Source organism: Misgurnus anguillicaudatus, unplaced genomic scaffold (assembly GCF_027580225.2).
Source record: "Misgurnus anguillicaudatus unplaced genomic scaffold, ASM2758022v2 HiC_scaffold_26, whole genome shotgun sequence".
Taxonomy (NCBI): domain Eukaryota; kingdom Metazoa; phylum Chordata; class Actinopteri; order Cypriniformes; family Cobitidae; genus Misgurnus; species Misgurnus anguillicaudatus.
Window position 1 is genome coordinate 2,059,275 of NW_027395276.1, and position 18,054 is coordinate 2,077,328.

The 18,054-nt window shown below is 34.2% G+C and overlaps 1 protein-coding gene across 2 annotated transcripts in view; it reads left to right on the top strand.

Moving 5' to 3' along the window:
• Positions 1–18,054, top strand: part of LOC129443156 (CUGBP Elav-like family member 5) — a 264,623-nt gene that overhangs the window by 211,672 nt on the left and 34,897 nt on the right. For both annotated transcript variants that reach the window (XM_055203586.2, XM_055203587.2), the window contains exons 5-6: positions 653–732; positions 9,769–9,927. In XM_055203586.2, the coding sequence (XP_055059561.2) occupies positions 653–732; positions 9,769–9,927 (239 nt within the window). The remainder of the gene's footprint in view (positions 1–652; positions 733–9,768; positions 9,928–18,054) is intronic.

An 18,054-nucleotide genomic window follows, 5' to 3' on the forward strand; every position in this document is an offset into this window, starting at 1 on the left:
GTCTAGTCTATATGCTTGTTGTATCTCACAGTAAGTTTGTTTTTGCAATATGAACATAAGAGTTATGTGATTCCCATCCATAAATTCAAGCAATAACCAACTTACAATATTGTTTGCTGGTGTTTGTTAGTTCAGTTTGTTAGATCAGAATGAATCTTAATCTAATGCTTCCTCTTTTTTCTCATTTTTTTTTTTTTAGTAAGATGTCAGACATTGAAGTTGCAGTATTAATTACATTGTTTTAAATACATCCTATCATACATTCGCAAGCAAAGGATATATCTGAGAGGGGCTTGAAAACATTTTTTAAACCAAGAATTTTTGTCATACCAAACTAACAATTTAGTGTTATTTTAAGCAGTGTAAAACAAAATAAACCAGGTTTATATATATATATATCTCACTTAATTCTATATACTGAATATTATTGTTGTGCAATTCAAATGAAAAACCTTGGGCAATGCTGGGGCATGGGGGGCCCAAAGGACTTCGCTAAGGGCCACCAAAATGGTAAACACGCCACTGTCCTTTTAGGAGAAACTATGGAAGTCTGTGTGTTTTCTCTTTCATCTCCATTGTAGCAGTCACCAGAGACACAACAGTCCTGGGTAGTGTTTCTTATAGTTTTTTGTGTGTTGTGTGTGTTTTGCAGGTTGTGCCTTTGTAAAGTTTTCAACACACACTGAGGCTCAGTCAGCTATCAGTGGGCTGCATGGAAGCCAGACAATGCCTGTAAGTACAACACACACACACACACACACACACACACACACACACACACACACATTCACACAGGTACACGTGAAGAAATATGCACATACAGTATAGTCACACACAATGTCATTTGCCGGTGATGTACTGTATGCGCATCAATTCCAATATAAGTGCAAATGAGTCTCTGCTTTCTCTCTCTTTCTCTCTCTCTCTCTTTCACTTCCCACACTTCCCAGTATACACTGCCTATTACCCAGGGCATTACACAGTCAAATCAGACAATAAATGACTGAAACCTTACCTTAGTAAAATATTTTTCTATGCAAACTGTAATGACATCAATATTCAAGATTTTTATTTGTGAAATATAGCAAACTTTATAGACTGTGCAAAAGATTTTAAATGATAAGCTAAATTGAAAATATAATTGAAAAGTAAAATATATTTTTACAACTAAAAACATAATTGAATGTGAAGAAATGAAAAGAAATGTCACACTATGATACCATAGGTGGAATCCCAGGGGGGGTCGGGGGGACAGGTGCCCCATCTAAGTTTTTTCCCTTTAAGAATTATCATTAAAAACCATGTCTATTAAAATTAAATAAAGATATAAAGACTTTGGTTCCAAAACGCGATAAACGGCATTTTAAAAAATGAGTTTCTGCCAAAATCAGTATTATATCAGGTCAGTATTAAAAAGTAAATTCTTAATTTTACGTAAAATACAATGTACGCCGTGTTATTTTGTTATCTTTTCTCCCTTTTTTCCCAAAATGTAATAAACATTCCTCAATGCCAGTACTTCTCTACAGAATGCAATAAATCCGCTCAACAAATCACAGCGCAAACAATGGCGGCGCGTTGAATACACACTGAATTCTAGTTTTCCTCATTTTGTACTTCGTGATCAACAAACAAACAAACAAAAATAATACTTTTGATGACATTGATAAACCTGTGGTGGTTTTCTGTGACGGGAAGAAACGTAAGCCATCAACATCTAATAATTTACGTACTCGGGAGATGGAAAAATGCCGGCTGTTGCTTGCTCTCCCGACAGCATCAAGCTTTTGTCATGCTAACACATTGACCCCAGAGGATCTTATAAAAAATTTACATTACTTTACACGAAGTCAACGAAAATCGAGCAAGACCAAAACATTTTACAGCTGATCGCTTTCAAAAAAGTTCAGCGACGACGTCCTAAGTATAACCACGGCAATGACAGTGTTTTCATTGTATGACAAAGTGTTTTGGTATGCCATTAATAAAGCAATAAGCCCCGCGAAGCAGTGGGTTACCAGTGCATTTTATAACAGCTAAGGGGCGTTGTTAGGCACGATTATAAAATGCACTGTAACACCACTGCTTCGCGGGACTTATTGCTTTTATAAAATGGTTACTTCATATACATAAAATAAAACACAAATAAGTTGTAATGTAGTACAAATATTACTCTTCCGCCAAACAAAGTAGTTCCTCAGAATCAAGTGTGGCTGCAACAGAGCGCAATTCTCAAGCAACACAGACGCAGCAAAGACACAATGAATATGATTAAAGACTGTGATGTTTATTTTTATTTATGAACATTCATCTAATTTATACATTAACATTTATATCGTGCAACTGTTGAAGTGATGATCAAATATGTTTGGAAGCATGCTTAACTCTTTCCCCGTCAGCGTTTTTTTTTAAGTTGCTACCCAGTTTTAGTTTAATACCTTACAGAAAAATTATCTTCTTTAAATAAACATAAAATATCAAATGAAAGAAATGAACAGACCATCCGCTTTCAAACAACAACAAAAAAAAGTTTCATCCTACCTTCATTTGTTCTCTTATCAGTTATCACCTCTCAAATTTTTGAGATAATTCCATTTTTGTGAAGAACTTTTCTAAGAGATCAAATTCAGAGCCATCAAAACTTACACGTCACGCAAAATCCAACACAACGCTGTGGTGTCGAGTGAATGCGTCAGTGTTTAAGTTGTGTAAGATTGCCATCTAGTGGATAATAGCGGAAATATCAATTTAAGACAAAAAAAACCTCAGATAACGTTTTCTCTTTATTGACGAAATGACTCAACAATATTTATTGACATTTATCTGGATATCGCCATAATTGTGCAAATGTAGAAAAATTAAAAAATGATTAAAGACTGTGGTGTTTATTTTCATAAATCAGTATGTAGCAACATTGGCGCAGTGATACTTCTGTAAAGCGGTCTGAACCGTGGGTTTACCGGGGTATTTTATCACGGCTTAGTACGCATTTCAACCAATCAGAATGAAGAACCAGAACGAGACGTTTTATAATGTTTATTTTTTAATCAGTGTATACCACTATTCAACTAAATGAATATAACATGGCAAAGATGAATGCACATTTATACATTGATTCAATAGATTTATAGCATTTTGCTGAAAAAAATAATCAGTTTTTATAGTGAATCTTTGAAAATCAAATGATGGATTTGAATTTTTTATGTCTATATAACCTAAAGATGCTATATGAAAGTTTGTAACAGAAAATAGTGTTTTTTATCTTGTCACTTTCTTGGTATAGAAATCACGTTTTTACTGAAATTAGTCAAAATTAATTTGTGTTTTGGAACCAAACTCTTCATATATACTTTAATTATACCACGGGTCTGTCGAATGTTGCATTCTGATTGGCTGAGAAATGTTCTATGGGTGTTGATTATTTTTCTGTAAACCGCACACCTAACTTTTCAAATGTCTTAAAAATAGGCACTAGAGCAATGTTTGTGGTAACTGTGGTATAAGAGGAATAATTGACTCCGGTCCTTTGAATTATTTGAAAATAATGCACACCTGCGGTGTAACGGCACCGCTTCGCGTCGTGCCGCATTACCACCTTGGTGTGCATTATTTTCTTATAATTCAATGGCCCGTCGTCAATTATTCCTTACATAATTGTGTAAGTAGTTAAACAATAAAAATGCAAACGTGCTTGAAAAATGCATTTTAAGAAAAATCATGAGTCCCCTCTCCCTTTTTTACATTGGTTTGGTTCACTGCATGCTTTTTCACTTTACCTTATTTACCTTATTAGATAAATAGTCCGCTTTGTTAGCGATTATAATGTTACCTACGTCATTACGTTTAAAATTAAGTTCAAATTTATTTGGTGCCTTGATTGTATACTTAAAAACTTAAATATAACTTAAGAAACACTGCAATAAAATTTAATTTTGAAGAAGAATATTAGGCTTTTATTTTGTGTACACAAAAAGTACAATTTTGGCTGTATTATTTGTATCCGTTGCAAAAATTGCTCTGGAGAGATTTTGTGTATAGTCCCCCCCCCCCCCCCCCACTGTTAGATGAAATGTACACCCGTGCAGGATACAACAGTATATGAATCACAGTATACAGCAAAAATAGTATGAGTAGTGTGTAAGTGTGCTATTCTGAACTCTCTCTCTCTCTCTCTCTCTCTCTCTGAGGCTCAAATGAATAATTCCTCTTTCACACATTGAAAAGGACAGATAAAGAGGTATATTTCTTCATCCCCTGAGAACAGGACCGTGGACTGTAGAGAGTGAGAAAAAGAGAAAGGGTTGCTGAAGATCAAACGAAGGAAAAAAAACATTATGGCAATGTCTAACTGTCACAGAGAGAGACAGACAAGCAGAGCAGTGCGTCGGATGATGACTATAAATGTATATTTGGAGATCAACCCAACCTTGAGTGTAATTATCCTCAGATGAAATGTTCAAGGCCGTATCAGTTTCTCTCTCTCACACACACTTTGCGGTCTCACATACGACTAATTAAGTGCATTTACATATTCAACATTAGAATAGAGAAGAGAGAAAACCAGAAAATAAGTGAAAAAGCCTATGGTTCAAAATCGGGTGAGATGCCTTTCTGGGCAGCACTTTAAAGCATCTTTAAAAGGCTCCCAACACAATGGAGCCTCCAAAAGATTACAGTGCATTTAAGTTATACATTTATTTAAACCTATGACCTGTGCTGCCAAAGTACCAGATATGCATCCATCAAAGATGAAGGGACCTATTTCAATGATCTAAACACATGGGGCTCTATCATACACCCGGCGCAATGCAGCGCAATGCGCGACGCAAGTGTCTTTTGCTAGTTTCAACCCGGCACAATGATAACTTTCACGTTTAGCGTCACATTGTTTAAATAGCAAATGCATTTGCGGCCAATTTTGTGCCCATGGGCATAAATGAGGACCGATTATGAGACGTTAGAAGGTGTAAAGAGCTGCTTCACCTGTAGCCTGGTAAATAATTAAATGCTTTGCTTTAAACAAATGCATCTATTTTTAAATGTTTTTTTAAATGCTTCCCCACAGATTTATTATATATGATGACTCTGTACCTGTGGATATGATGAGAAGAGAACCTCTTTTAAGTAGTTTAAAAAAAAAAAACTCATGGCCCTGTCCGAGTGCTGAAACAGCTCTCTGCACATTTGTAAATTCTTTATCTCTTGTTTGTATTTTTAGAGTACAAACCTTTTCTTGCATATTTGCAAATTATTTTATGAGATTACAATGTAGAATATTAAAACATTTACAGCAATTAAAAGCCTGCTATTTTTACTTCTATCCTGAAGGAAAATGTCTTTTAACTCATTCACCGCTATTGACGAGTTATCTCGTCATTTATGAGTTCATATTTAACTAATAAATATGCCTTTCTGGACATATTTCAAAGTGAAAGTGTAATACCGCTTTTGTCCACCAGATGGCGCCAAACCAAATTTATCAAAAACGGAAGTTAAAAAGATTTAATTATTTATTTTAACTGCCTTTATGTTTGATAGTCATTCTGAGTCTGATCTCTAACATAAATTCCTTTACAAAAACGCTATTTTTTAAGCTTTTTGCTAAAAATTTTGTATTTTTGAAGAGAAATATCCATATTTCAGTGGTTAAATTAAGTAGAAAAAGTAAATATATAATGAAACGTTTTTTTCCCCATTTTGTTTGTTTGTTTGTTTATTGTTTGTTTGAAAGCAGAGGGTGTGTTCTTTAATTTGATATAATTTGTATGTGTATATATTTATAGAAAATGATTTTTACTGCAAGCAATTTTGTGAAAATTTTGTTAAAATCACAAAAATGCAGGTCGGCAACTTTTCTCAAAAAGGCTGGCGGTGAATGAGTTAAAGGTTTTAATAAAAAATGACAATTTCAATAAAAATGAAAACAACACATTTACATTATTCTTAAACTGGTGGTCTTCTTCCAACCGCTTATTTTTTTCAGTTTACCAAGTCCTTCACCTAAATGGGGATTAGACATAGCGCTGACGCAACTGGCTTTTAAAGGGGATGAGAGCTGAGACTCTCAAAAAGTCTAAGTGAGATCTGCAAATTGTGTTTTACCATGTGAAATGGTTTAAGGTATTGACAACAGACTGCACAATTAGATAAAGCAAGATAATTAAAATTGTACTTATAATTCATTTAATATGAAAAGTCACTTTCGCATGGGCATCGGAAGCAAAAAAAAAATGTGGGTGGGTCACAAAAAAATTGGGGGGAAGCAGCAGTGTGGAAGTCAAGGCTGCAGCTAAAACGCGGAACGGATTTTAATTTATAAGGGCTTTCCTCAAGTGGAATGAATTTGACTGACGGCCCTCTGACAGTGAACAGACATATGCACCTAATTAGAGAAAAAGTGAGTGGGTCCAATATCATTGGTCTTAAAAAGTGGGCGGGACAAAAAGGCAGACTAGGTTTTGGGACAGGGCCAGAGATAGAGAGAGGAGAAAGAGAGAGAGAGAGAGAGATTGGCTAGATTGGGTTTCAGGGACACTATAATAGTTCCTGATTATATATTCAGAGCCATGCAGTGGCTTAGTCAAGGCAAAATGAATTGGTTCTTATTAACAGCTCAGCACGAAATGGTTTGTTTGGATCCTACTGCATGACGCTTTCTACTTTTTGAAATAAATGTATTTGAATATATCACCGTCCTGTTATAGCATGTCTGATGGAAGTGGTAAAGACAGAAGCCCTCTGCTGGGACAGATTTACTGTACATACTGTAAAGTATAAATGATAGAAATAGATGATCACATCTATTATCTCATATATATTAATAAGGTTAAGCTAGGGGTTAAACACTCTATTTAGTTTGTATACACTCTGTATTCAATGTAATATTCAGAAAACATATTGTAAATGTTACATTATAAGCTCAGAGGAAATGTTAAGGTGTTTTTTTCAGGTGTTACAAACCTCTGTCCAGCTTATTAGGATTTTTTCTTTCTGTCTCTCCGATTTTCTCTCCCGGTCTTTTTTTTCTTTGAGGTGAAAGGAATATTTTGGCCTTTGGGGTTGATCGATTTTAAGTAGGTTTAGCGGGTCAGGGAGGACCAGCACACGAAAGGTCAAGTGCTTCAGTAAACCATCAGAAGCCCTTTTAACGAGTGTGTGTGTGCGTGCGTGCGTGCGTGCGTGCGTGCGTACGTGCGTACATGGGTGCGTACGTGTGAACTGCAATGTTTATTTGTTTTTATTAGCACTAAAAAAAATTAGTGTAGCAAATAGAAAAAAGTGAGATTGAAGGGGTTTGTCGTAATATTGTTATTATAAAAGGTAAATTGTCAAAACATTATGAAATAACAGTTTTGTGAAGTTGTTTTTAGAATGAAAAATTCTAAATAAATCAAAACTTTACATTGAAAAACTGTACTGTGAAAAAAATTCCAAATCAAGGCGGACAAAACAACAGTAGTTTCAGTTTTGTAGGTGTTCAGCTTTGGGAGTTATACGCGGTTTAGCGTAGGGCTTTAAACCAGATTTTTTCCCAATTGTTTCGTTCCGAAAAGAAACAGTATTTTAACATTTCTGGGTTTTGGTTCAACCCTAAAATTGGCATTCCTGAACCGGTAAAAAAAAAAGGAAAGTTCCCGAACAGGTTAATAACGTTCCAAGTCAGCTGTGGGACAAACAAATAAGTAGGCTGATCATTAAGACATTAAACTTAAATTATTAGTCTACGTCATTTTCCTTAAGTCTCTATCTTTTCATCAAACATTAAAAAAAGCTACATTATGTAAGCGGCTTAACTGTAATTCTGAAATGCCTACATTTGTTGAGTGCACTTAAACACACGCGCACACACACAGACGGAGGACGAATTCCAAATGGCACTTCGGGAAGAAGATGCAGCATAAACAGTCGCTTCGTATAAAGTGAAAAATACGTTGTTTTTTAGTGCTTTATTGGACTACAGTATGAGACACAGTAGCGCAACTCTCTCTCAAGTTTATACATCAAGAGTTCTGATCTTTGAAGGGCATGGGGATAATCACGTTTGATTGGAGTTGGACCGGACACATTCAACCGCATGTGCGTCTGTACGTACAGAAAATTTCTCACTTTAGCGCCTTTTTGTTGTTAAATTGTTTAAAATCACTTAAGTGTTAACATTTGCAAGCCTTTGAAACACATGCAAATGATCAACTTTCACCCTATTTAAATTTGCGTATTAATTCGCGAATCGCATGCGAGCCGAACCGTGGGTCGTGATCTGTACCAATCAACTGTGATCCGTTAGACCACTAATTAGTATTATAAAAACAAACATCTTGAGATACTTGGTAGCCTACAATATTTACCTCTTATGATTGAGCATTAGAGACTTGGGCTTGAGTCGGCTACTTGCTGGTGGCAAGCTTCTCATTTCTCCAATGAGTCTATGACGACCGGAAGTGAACTTCACCAAATATTGCACAGAAATTTTGTCAAAGAACGAAAAAATAACAGTATTAACCGGTTACCATTATTTTAAATAAAAGTTTCTGTTCCGGAACATATATTTTATAAAGTTTCTGGTTTCGTTTCTGTTCCTTGCAAAACAAATATTTGGCATTGGGACCAGCATCACATGAATTCACAAATCAGAATGAATAGACTGTGATGTTTTTACATGCAAAAAGCAGCACGCCGCAGATTCACAGAATCTGAATGTGAAAGCGTCAAACTTACAACTCATTGCTACTCTTTGTTCTGGATTTACCAATAAATAAAAACTTAATTTGTGTTAAAACGGCCATATTAGTTATTTAAAAAGCAGAATGGTGGATAATAAAAGCAATAGATTTTATTTACTTATTACCTAGTTAAAAGTGTAACATACACATTTTCAATGAAATGTATTCATAAGTAAAACATGATAATATAAAAAGTACAGCAATGAAGAAAAGCGCATTACAATCATGATAAAACTATTAAAAAGGTTCAGATGCAAAAAGGAACTAAATGTAAAATTAGATAAATTGGTAAACGATATTGCGCAAATGCTCTCGGTTGCTTCAAGGTCTTCGCAAATTACTGGTTTGTTTTAAGACTCAGTTATACATCGTCTCTTCTAATTGCACAGAAAAAATAAGACAAATGATGCGCATTTAAGTCAGATTTTTATGAAGATATGTGACTTTTTATGTCACTGGCAAAAGAAAACTTCGCCAAACAAACGTTTGCCAAAAAGCGTACATGTGACATCAAAGTACTGCCAAAGCACGGAGAATCCCTGTCATGTTACTTCAATATCATAAAGTATGCTCAGCTTGAAGTCCGGCAGACATATTGTCGTCAGTACGGCTTACATGAAACACGACTACCATCTACAGGTTTTAGTATTTCCTGCCCCCGACAGATAATCCCCCTTCTGCAGGATCTCGCAGAATTGCTCGCGGCATTCTTCTCTCTGAGACTCGCATTTTTAAAGGCCACATCTGTATGTTATAATTGTATCTCCATTTTATTAAGGAGCTTTGAAGCTTTTTAAACTTGCAGGATCTATTCTGGACCCATGCTGGCTATTTTTTTTTAATTATTCAGTCACTTTTTTATAATATATATATATATGTTTTTAAATCATTTAGATTTATAATAAACGTAATTAATTGGTTGGCTCAATTACATTTTTGTAATACAACTAGTTTCAAACACTAAAACAAAAGTTTTATTCATTCAACTGACCCTAAACTATGACTAGTAACATTGAATGTGAATGCAAATGCTTTTTGTGTATCACAGGGAGCTTCGTCCAGTTTGGTGGTAAAGTTCGCCGACACTGATAAAGAGAGAACCATTCGCCGCATGCAACAGATGGTCGGTCAGTTTGGCATCTTCAACCCTGCCGTGGCCCTGCCTTTCAGCACCTACAGCAGTACCTACAGTACATACACACACGCGGTAAGCACACACACACACACACACACACATGCAGACAGTACTGTACATGTATGGAGTGTAAAGCAGTTAACCATTTTTGGATTTGCGCTGTACAGAAGATTGCAGCCTTTTTTACTCTTATTACTCTGTTGAATAATTCATTAACATAATTTCAATTCCCAATCCATGAATACTTGCAGATTTCCTGTACAATTTGAACTTTCACTCCCTTTGGATCATTCAGAATATAAGTAACAGAAATCAGTTTTGTCCTGAGTGAGGTTTTAAGTGAAGTGTTTTATGGTTGATTTGCATTTTGAATATCTTTGGATGTCAAGGATTTTTCATGCATAATTCTAGATCCTCATGTTTGGCACAACATTGTGAAATAGATTTAGTATATTTACCAGGATTTTGCTGTTGTTTGATTTAAAAAAAAAACTGATGTTGCATATTTGCATGGAAGTCTCTCCGAGGTATTTTTTTATACCTCTGTTTCTACCAATAGCCGATTATTCAGACTGATATCGGCCAAAATCGATGCAGATGCCGATTGTTTGGTGGTTATATTAACTCTTTCCATTGATGAGTTATCTCAAAAGAGAAAACGCTTCCCTGCCAGTGATGAGTTTTTTACGGCAATTCATATTTCCACCAGGTGGCGCTCTTACCCATTTTTCTTATTAAACACTGAAGCATCCACTAATCCAAAAAAAGTAAAACCTCCGTGTATGTTTTAATCTTCGTCTGAATCTGATTTCTAACAAAAGTTCTTTCAAAAACGCAATTATCTCAACCTACCCAAATTTGAGAGGTGATAAAAAGAGAACAAATAAAGATAAAATAATGTTGTTGAAAGCAGATGGTCTGTTCTTTCATTTGATATTGTATGTTTATATATTTAAAGAAGAACATTTTCTAAAAGTCATTAATCTTTTGTAAAAAAAAAAAAAACTTGTGGGGAAAGAATTAACTTAAATAAACTAAAACTAAGACCATTAATATTGAACATTAAACTATTAATGTTTCTTTACATTTTCTATAGATGGTTTCAACAGTAGAAACATAAAGAAACAACTTTTGTGGAACAAACGTAACTTCCAGTAAACTCCGCAAAGAATCAATAACGAACAAATTAAACAACAAGTAGATAGGTTACCTTAGTTCAAATAATAGTTCAAAAACTACACTGAGAAAACATCCCATAAGGCAAAAAATGGCAAAAAATATATATTTGCTGTATATGTTTACAAAAATATTTTTGACAGATATATTTTTTGTATATTTTAAAAATAATTTAAAAATTAATTTGAAAGCATTAACTCTTTCACCGCCATTGACGAGATTTTCCGTCTTTCCGCAATACCGCTATTATCATCCAGGTGGCGCACTTCCGCAACTTATACAACCCGGAAGTAGCACCTCGCGTGAAAGAGAAAGAACTGAAAGAATGTTTTAAAGATCGCTCTGCATCTGATCTCTATCAAAAGTCCTTCGCAAAAATGGAATTATCTCTGCTTTTTGCTCAAAATTGGGTGTTTTTGAAGAAGCCTACCCATGTTTGAGAGGTGATTACAAGAGAACTAATGAAGGTAGGATGAAACAGGTTTTTTGTTTAAAGGCAGAGGGTCTGTTCTTTCATCTGATATATTGTTTGTTTATATATTTAAAGAAGAACATTTTCTGGAAGGCATTAAACTTTTGTGAAAATCATGAAAAATGCTGGTCCTGGCTGGCAACTTTTTTTAAAAACGCTGGCGGGGAAAGAGTTAAAAATATATATTTAGCCCTCTATATTTCAATCCAAGGAAATTTATTTATATCGCATTGGAAGAAAAACTTTGTTTATCTTACGAACCTGTAAACATAACAGTTTTGAAAAGGTTAAAATTTATTATATTTTCAACTATTTAGCATATATTTAAAATATTTACACTTTTAATACACTGTTTTTCCATGTGGAATGTAATATTAGAAATGTATTTGCTTGTCCTTGAAATACATATTGAAATGTCGATTTGAAGGTTAAAATTACCAAATATTCAAAAATATATTTAATTAATCATTATTTTCTACAATATGTATTTAGCATATATTTAAAATATATTTTTGGCCAAAGAAATGTATTTTTTGCCGTATGGGATTAATGTGTAAAATGTGGACTATATAATGTATCCAAGGTTAACTACAGATCATCCGCCAAACCTCCCTTCACATGATATATCGACCATGCTTTTACTGACCAATACTGATCATTTGCTGATATATCGGTGCATCTCTAAATAATACCAAAATAGTTACATATTTTATAATTTGTATAAAACACTATGAATGTTCTCATTTAAATCAAATCCACCAAGTAAGCTGATTATTAAGTAAAAAAATAAATTTTAATAAATAAATTAAACATTAATAAATAAGACATATACACTTGCTGGGTTCTTTCAAACCTACAGAACAGGGTCAGAAAGGGACGAGCCCAACCGTTGGGTTAATTCTACCCATAAAAAGTTTATATTTATCCCAACAATGGGTTAAAACAACCCAGCATTTTGGGTTGAAAAACTCCAGCGCATGTTAAATTACAGCCCAAGTGGACTGAGCTCTTCCCCTTTTGACCCAACGCTGGGTTGAAAATAACCCAGCATTTTTAGAGTGTATGTTGATATCGACTTAATCTCCCTGGCCTAGTTCTTCATACTCAGTGTAGTTGGAAAAGCCAAATGCATCTTTCCGCATTTCGTTTTTCAGATGGATAATGTATTCAAAGCACTTGGATTTCTGTGCATATTCATAAGCATCTCATTTGAACCGATAACGGCATTAGATACAGATAAACGCTGTGATCTGATAGTGTGAAGAAGCTGGTGCTTTTGATACTGTTAGTATCTGAATAGTTTTCAGCTCATGGAGTCTCTTAGAAGTGGGAAGTGTAAGAATCTTGTGTCACGTGGCAGGATGAGCTTCGTTCTCTATATATAGAAAAATCCCTGCAGGCCTTTAGTTTTAATTACACTGTGCTGACGTGCGTGTGTGTGCGTGACATTTCAAAACTACAGCTTTGATTTTATAATCCATATGATCCTGCGCCAGAACCACGAACATGTTAGCTGGATGCAATATATAATCCTATTTTTGTGGGTTTTCGTGTGAACGTATTATCCGTGTGGGATTCCTTTTGTGACATCTAAACATGAAATCAACAGAAGGAAAACCTCCAGGTATCCCATCATACACCTGTTCTGTGTTTCTAAATACAACCACACATGTACACACACACCAGACACATGGATGCATGCACACAACCTTAACTCTTTCCTCGCCAGCTTTTTAAAAAAGAATTGCCAGCCAGCGGCAGCATTTTTATGATTTTCAGAAAAGTTTAGTACCTTCCAGAAAATGTTCTACTTAAATATATAAACATACAATATATCAAATGAAAGAACAAACCCTCTGCTTTAAAAAAAAAGTTTAATCATACCTTCATTTGTTCTCTTTTATCAACTCTCAAATATGTGCCCCCACTGCTTCTAAGAGTTGACATCACTCGGCTTCTTAAGGCTTTCCTTGTGCGTCGTATGGATTTGTTATATATTTCTGCTTTTAAACGTCTAATCAGTCTTTCCTTCTCCATGTTTGATGAGTAATATTCATAATGCGCAGAAATTTCATCGAATGAGATCTCTGTGTAGGCGAAGCTGTCATCCTCGCCATTGCAGAAACCGTTTCTAAAATAGTGTCACTTGTCTTGGCTGGTTACGACAAAAACTCTGATTAACATGGAAGGATACCTTTAATGCATGTTTTGGTGTCTATGTCATTGATGTAAAGAACTTTTGCATATTTTTCTGGCCTAAACTCTATTCTGCAAACCGCATACGTCCACTATATACCACACGCATAACAAAAACACGCTTCTCTCTGCAGGTTAAGACTACAAAATGGTTTGCAGACCCACTTTGCAGCGAACTGATTTAAATTGCATGCGGATTATTTAAATGGGAATGAGTAGCACTTCAAACATTGCCCTACATTGTGAAATCCCGCCCTAGGGTATCAAAATAAGCATACTCTGTCTCTCTCTCTCAAACACGCACACACGCGTACACATATACTATACAGTACACACACACACGCCGACTAAAATTGAGGACGGTTTTCATTTTGGTCATACTCTGAAAAGTGCAGCACAGACAACTAAGTTATCCATGCACAGGATGCAAGGATTATACGTCCTGCCAACAGCATTTGTATAATAGCATGAGATATTTTCAGGGCGATTTTCACACAGTCCTCAATCTGGGTTCTTTGGCTGACGTTTCAGAAGACTTATAAAACTCTGACTCAGCTGATGGGCCGAAAGAAGATTTACAGAATACTGAGAGTAAAAACTCCAATCTTAACACTTCTGTAACAACTCTGTTTTCAAAATGGAAAAATCTCCATGCAGAAAATAAAAACATTAACACAGGCCGTCTTAATTCCATGCATCTGTACGGCATCGTTTTATATAAGACCCAGATTTTGTATCCGTGCAAGTTTTATTGGTATAATAAAATTTAAGAGAGAAAAGCACTGTATAAACATACAAGTCAAGTTACTTTTCATTATAAGGTACCCTCTTAAAAATAAAAGTGCATAAAAATTCAAAGCAATGCACCATTTTTGGTTCCTCAAATACCCATTTTCCACCACGGCTGGCTCTGGTGCTCAATCTTGAACCGTCCTGTGCTTTCTCCATGCCCCGATCTTGATTTAGAATCAGTCCTAATATCTTGCTGGTCCCAAACCAGCATATCCGTAATTTCAGTGGGCGGAGCTTCCACTACAGACAGCAGTATTTTTAAATAAAAACATATTAAGTGTTTCTGGATGCATTATCGCTTATTTTTTGTCACAAACACCTGACATTGTTGCAGAACTATCAAATGTACCATTTAAAAATCCTGAATAATATCTACATAGCAAAGAAGCACGGTCATCTGATGTGGGTTTTACCACAGTAAAATACTGTAAGTAAAGCCTTTCGAAGTGACTGCAAGTAAACAATAAATAAAATAAATGTTTAATAAAAGGCTACAGCTGACCTTTACAATAGCATGCCAAACCAACAGATGGCGATAATCCCTTTCATGCCTCCAAAACAATGACTCCATCTTTGTTCAAAATCTTAACCAAAACACATCAAAACATTTCTCAAATGCTCGACAAAACATATAGCCACAGACAATAAACGAGAACCAGAGACAATAAACATATAATCACAGACAATAAACTTGACACTTTTACACATAATACACAGAGTGATATTCACATTAAGCAGTCTGAATAAAGCAACATTTTAAATAAAGTGACCAGTGATAGTAATAAAGTGACTATTTAGTAAAGTGACCATGACCTTTCCATTGATATGCAGAGTATATAGTAGTATGTTTATACCTGGGTGTAATTGAGATTGAATGGATACTTATATAGACCGTTTCATTGGGCGCACGTGCAGTGATGCGATAAGCGTCTGGTCCGAACTTTACTTCCGGTTTCTGTTTGTTTAATGGTCTGACTAGTTGCTGTAACTGTACTCTTAAACAAATACCTCGTCGAAAATAACAAATGTTTTGGGTTTCTATGTAATCTATGTGTTGTTTAGTTTGCTTGCAATATAAATAAACTACTTTAAAAGAACTTTGTTGTTATTTATTCTTTGTAGAGTTTACCGAACGTGAGGACCACGAAAGCCGCTTGTTTATGTTGTTACTGCTGAAACCGTCTATAGATTTAGTGCTGATATCGTTTAAAATAAATAATTTAATAAGTGTGCAAACAGCAATATTGCAGATTGACATGAAGCCTATTGTACAGTATTGTATGTTTTATATATTACATGTTGAATAGCAGCAGCATAGACAGAAGAAATTTTGGTGAAAAAGTATAAGTATAAATCTGTAAAGTAGCTGTGTTACAATTAACCCTGCGTTATTTTGTGTAAATTTTTTTTAGGCTATATCAAGTATTTTTAGAAGGCTATATTAAGTATTTTTATCAAGTACACTGTAAAACATTATTTTGTGGCTTTGTAAATTTAACTAAATAAAATGAGTAATATCTATTTACTTAAAAATATAGTGCATCATTTTTGCATCCACTTTTTTTAAAGTAAATTTTATATAGAATTGCTTAAAATTCCATGTAAAAAAGTGGATGCAAAAATTATGCACTATATTTTTGTTTTTGTTTTAGTAAATCCAGTGTATTATTTTTTACATTATATCAAGTTTCAGCTGCATACAGGTAACATTTGATGCCTTGATAGGGCAATAATAATGTGATACATCTCTACTCCTTTCATTTCATAAAAGTCTTTTTTTCTTTTTCTTTTTATTATAAGTGCAAAACATACAACAGATAGTTAAGTAGTTAACAACAAAAACAGATTACAAAAACAAAACAAAAATTGTGACGATGGTTTTGTTCTGCCCAATAATAATAAGCGAACTAATAATAAAAATAATAATAAATTAAACAGATAATAAAACAGATGATGATATTGTTATGAAGCAATGATAATAAGAAAATAATAATAATAAGACAAAATAATAATAATAATAATAATAATAATAATAAATTAAACAGATAATAATACATATGTGTAGTATGTATAATATGTATAATATGTATATTATGCAATAATATGTACAATAATGGTGGGAATACCAATAATAATTCTAGTGATTGTTATGATTTCAGGATTGTTTATTTTCTAATCCCATAATAATAACTTAATAATATTAAATAATAAACATAATGATTATTATTAATAGTAATAATAGTAACAGTACTGACAACAATGAATATAATATTATATAAAAGGATGGTGATGATATTGATATTTTGTAAAAAAAAAATAGCAACAGTATTAGTAATAATAATAATAATAATAATAATAATAATAATAATAATAATATAACAACTAAATTAACAACATCAATAGCACAATTTCAGGAAGTCTTAAGTTACTTTCCTTAGTTTCAGGTAAGCTAAAGCTTCTGGTTGCAAAGCTGTTGGGGGGGGGGGTTGACTGAATTCATAATTTAGCACAACTTTGGCACAATTACGATAACAACACACAATTTGTACAGTATACTTATAGCTAATATGCGACTTGTGTAAAGTTTTGATACACGTACCTGCACATAGCATAGCAGTATGAATCAGCTCTTAACATCAGCTCTCATCTTTGATCAAAGGCGAGTGATTTCATCCAGGAATCGTAAAATCAAGATGCTTAAAAAAGGGGTTGCATTTATCGCATTCATCGATCTTGCTCTTCCAACTTCCACTCTGTGAAATCCCAATTTAATCTCACGGAAAGGTGTGTTATAGTCTATTGACACGATTTTCCGCTGTATCGTGTCATTTTAAATTTTGTTTTCTCATTGTTTTGTCCTATTTTTTTTACCATTGTCGCTTGGGGTTGGGGTTAAAATCACTTTGTGCCACATCCTAACCCCAACTCCAGGTGAGAATAGTTTTAAAAGCGGACGAAAAACATGTAGAAACCAATGCATAAAATTACAATGATTTAAAAATAGGAAAAACAATATAAAAAATATAAACAGAAAGTCAACTGTTTATAGAAATTTGTGCTGTGTGCCACGAAAAGCAGTGAAAATCGTGTCAATGGCACAAATAAATAAATAAAAAATGTTGTGACTATAACACGACTTGCAGTGAGATAGGGTAGGAAATCCATATTGCCTGTTAACGAATCAGATGCCTCCGTGAGAGTTTTTTTACGGTATGCCTGCGCCCCGTCCATTAATTGTATATAGCAGGAAAACTTGCTACCTGCATCAAAAAATCTGAACATGCTTGCAGAAAACGGTTTACAAAAACAAAGTTTCTGCGGTGTTCTTCTTCACATTTTCGTGGTTGATAGAAGCAAGGAGGTCAGATTTTCACGCTATGACCCCTTTAAACACATACCTGCACATAGCATAACATTATGAATGGTTCAATTAAACAACTAACAGACAATTATTTCACATAATGCAAAATTGTGAAAAGAGCTATTTAAAATTGAATTTTAGAGCATGTGAAATAACCCTGTTTTTTAATGAAAAGAGGAGGCCAAAAACAAGATGGGCACTG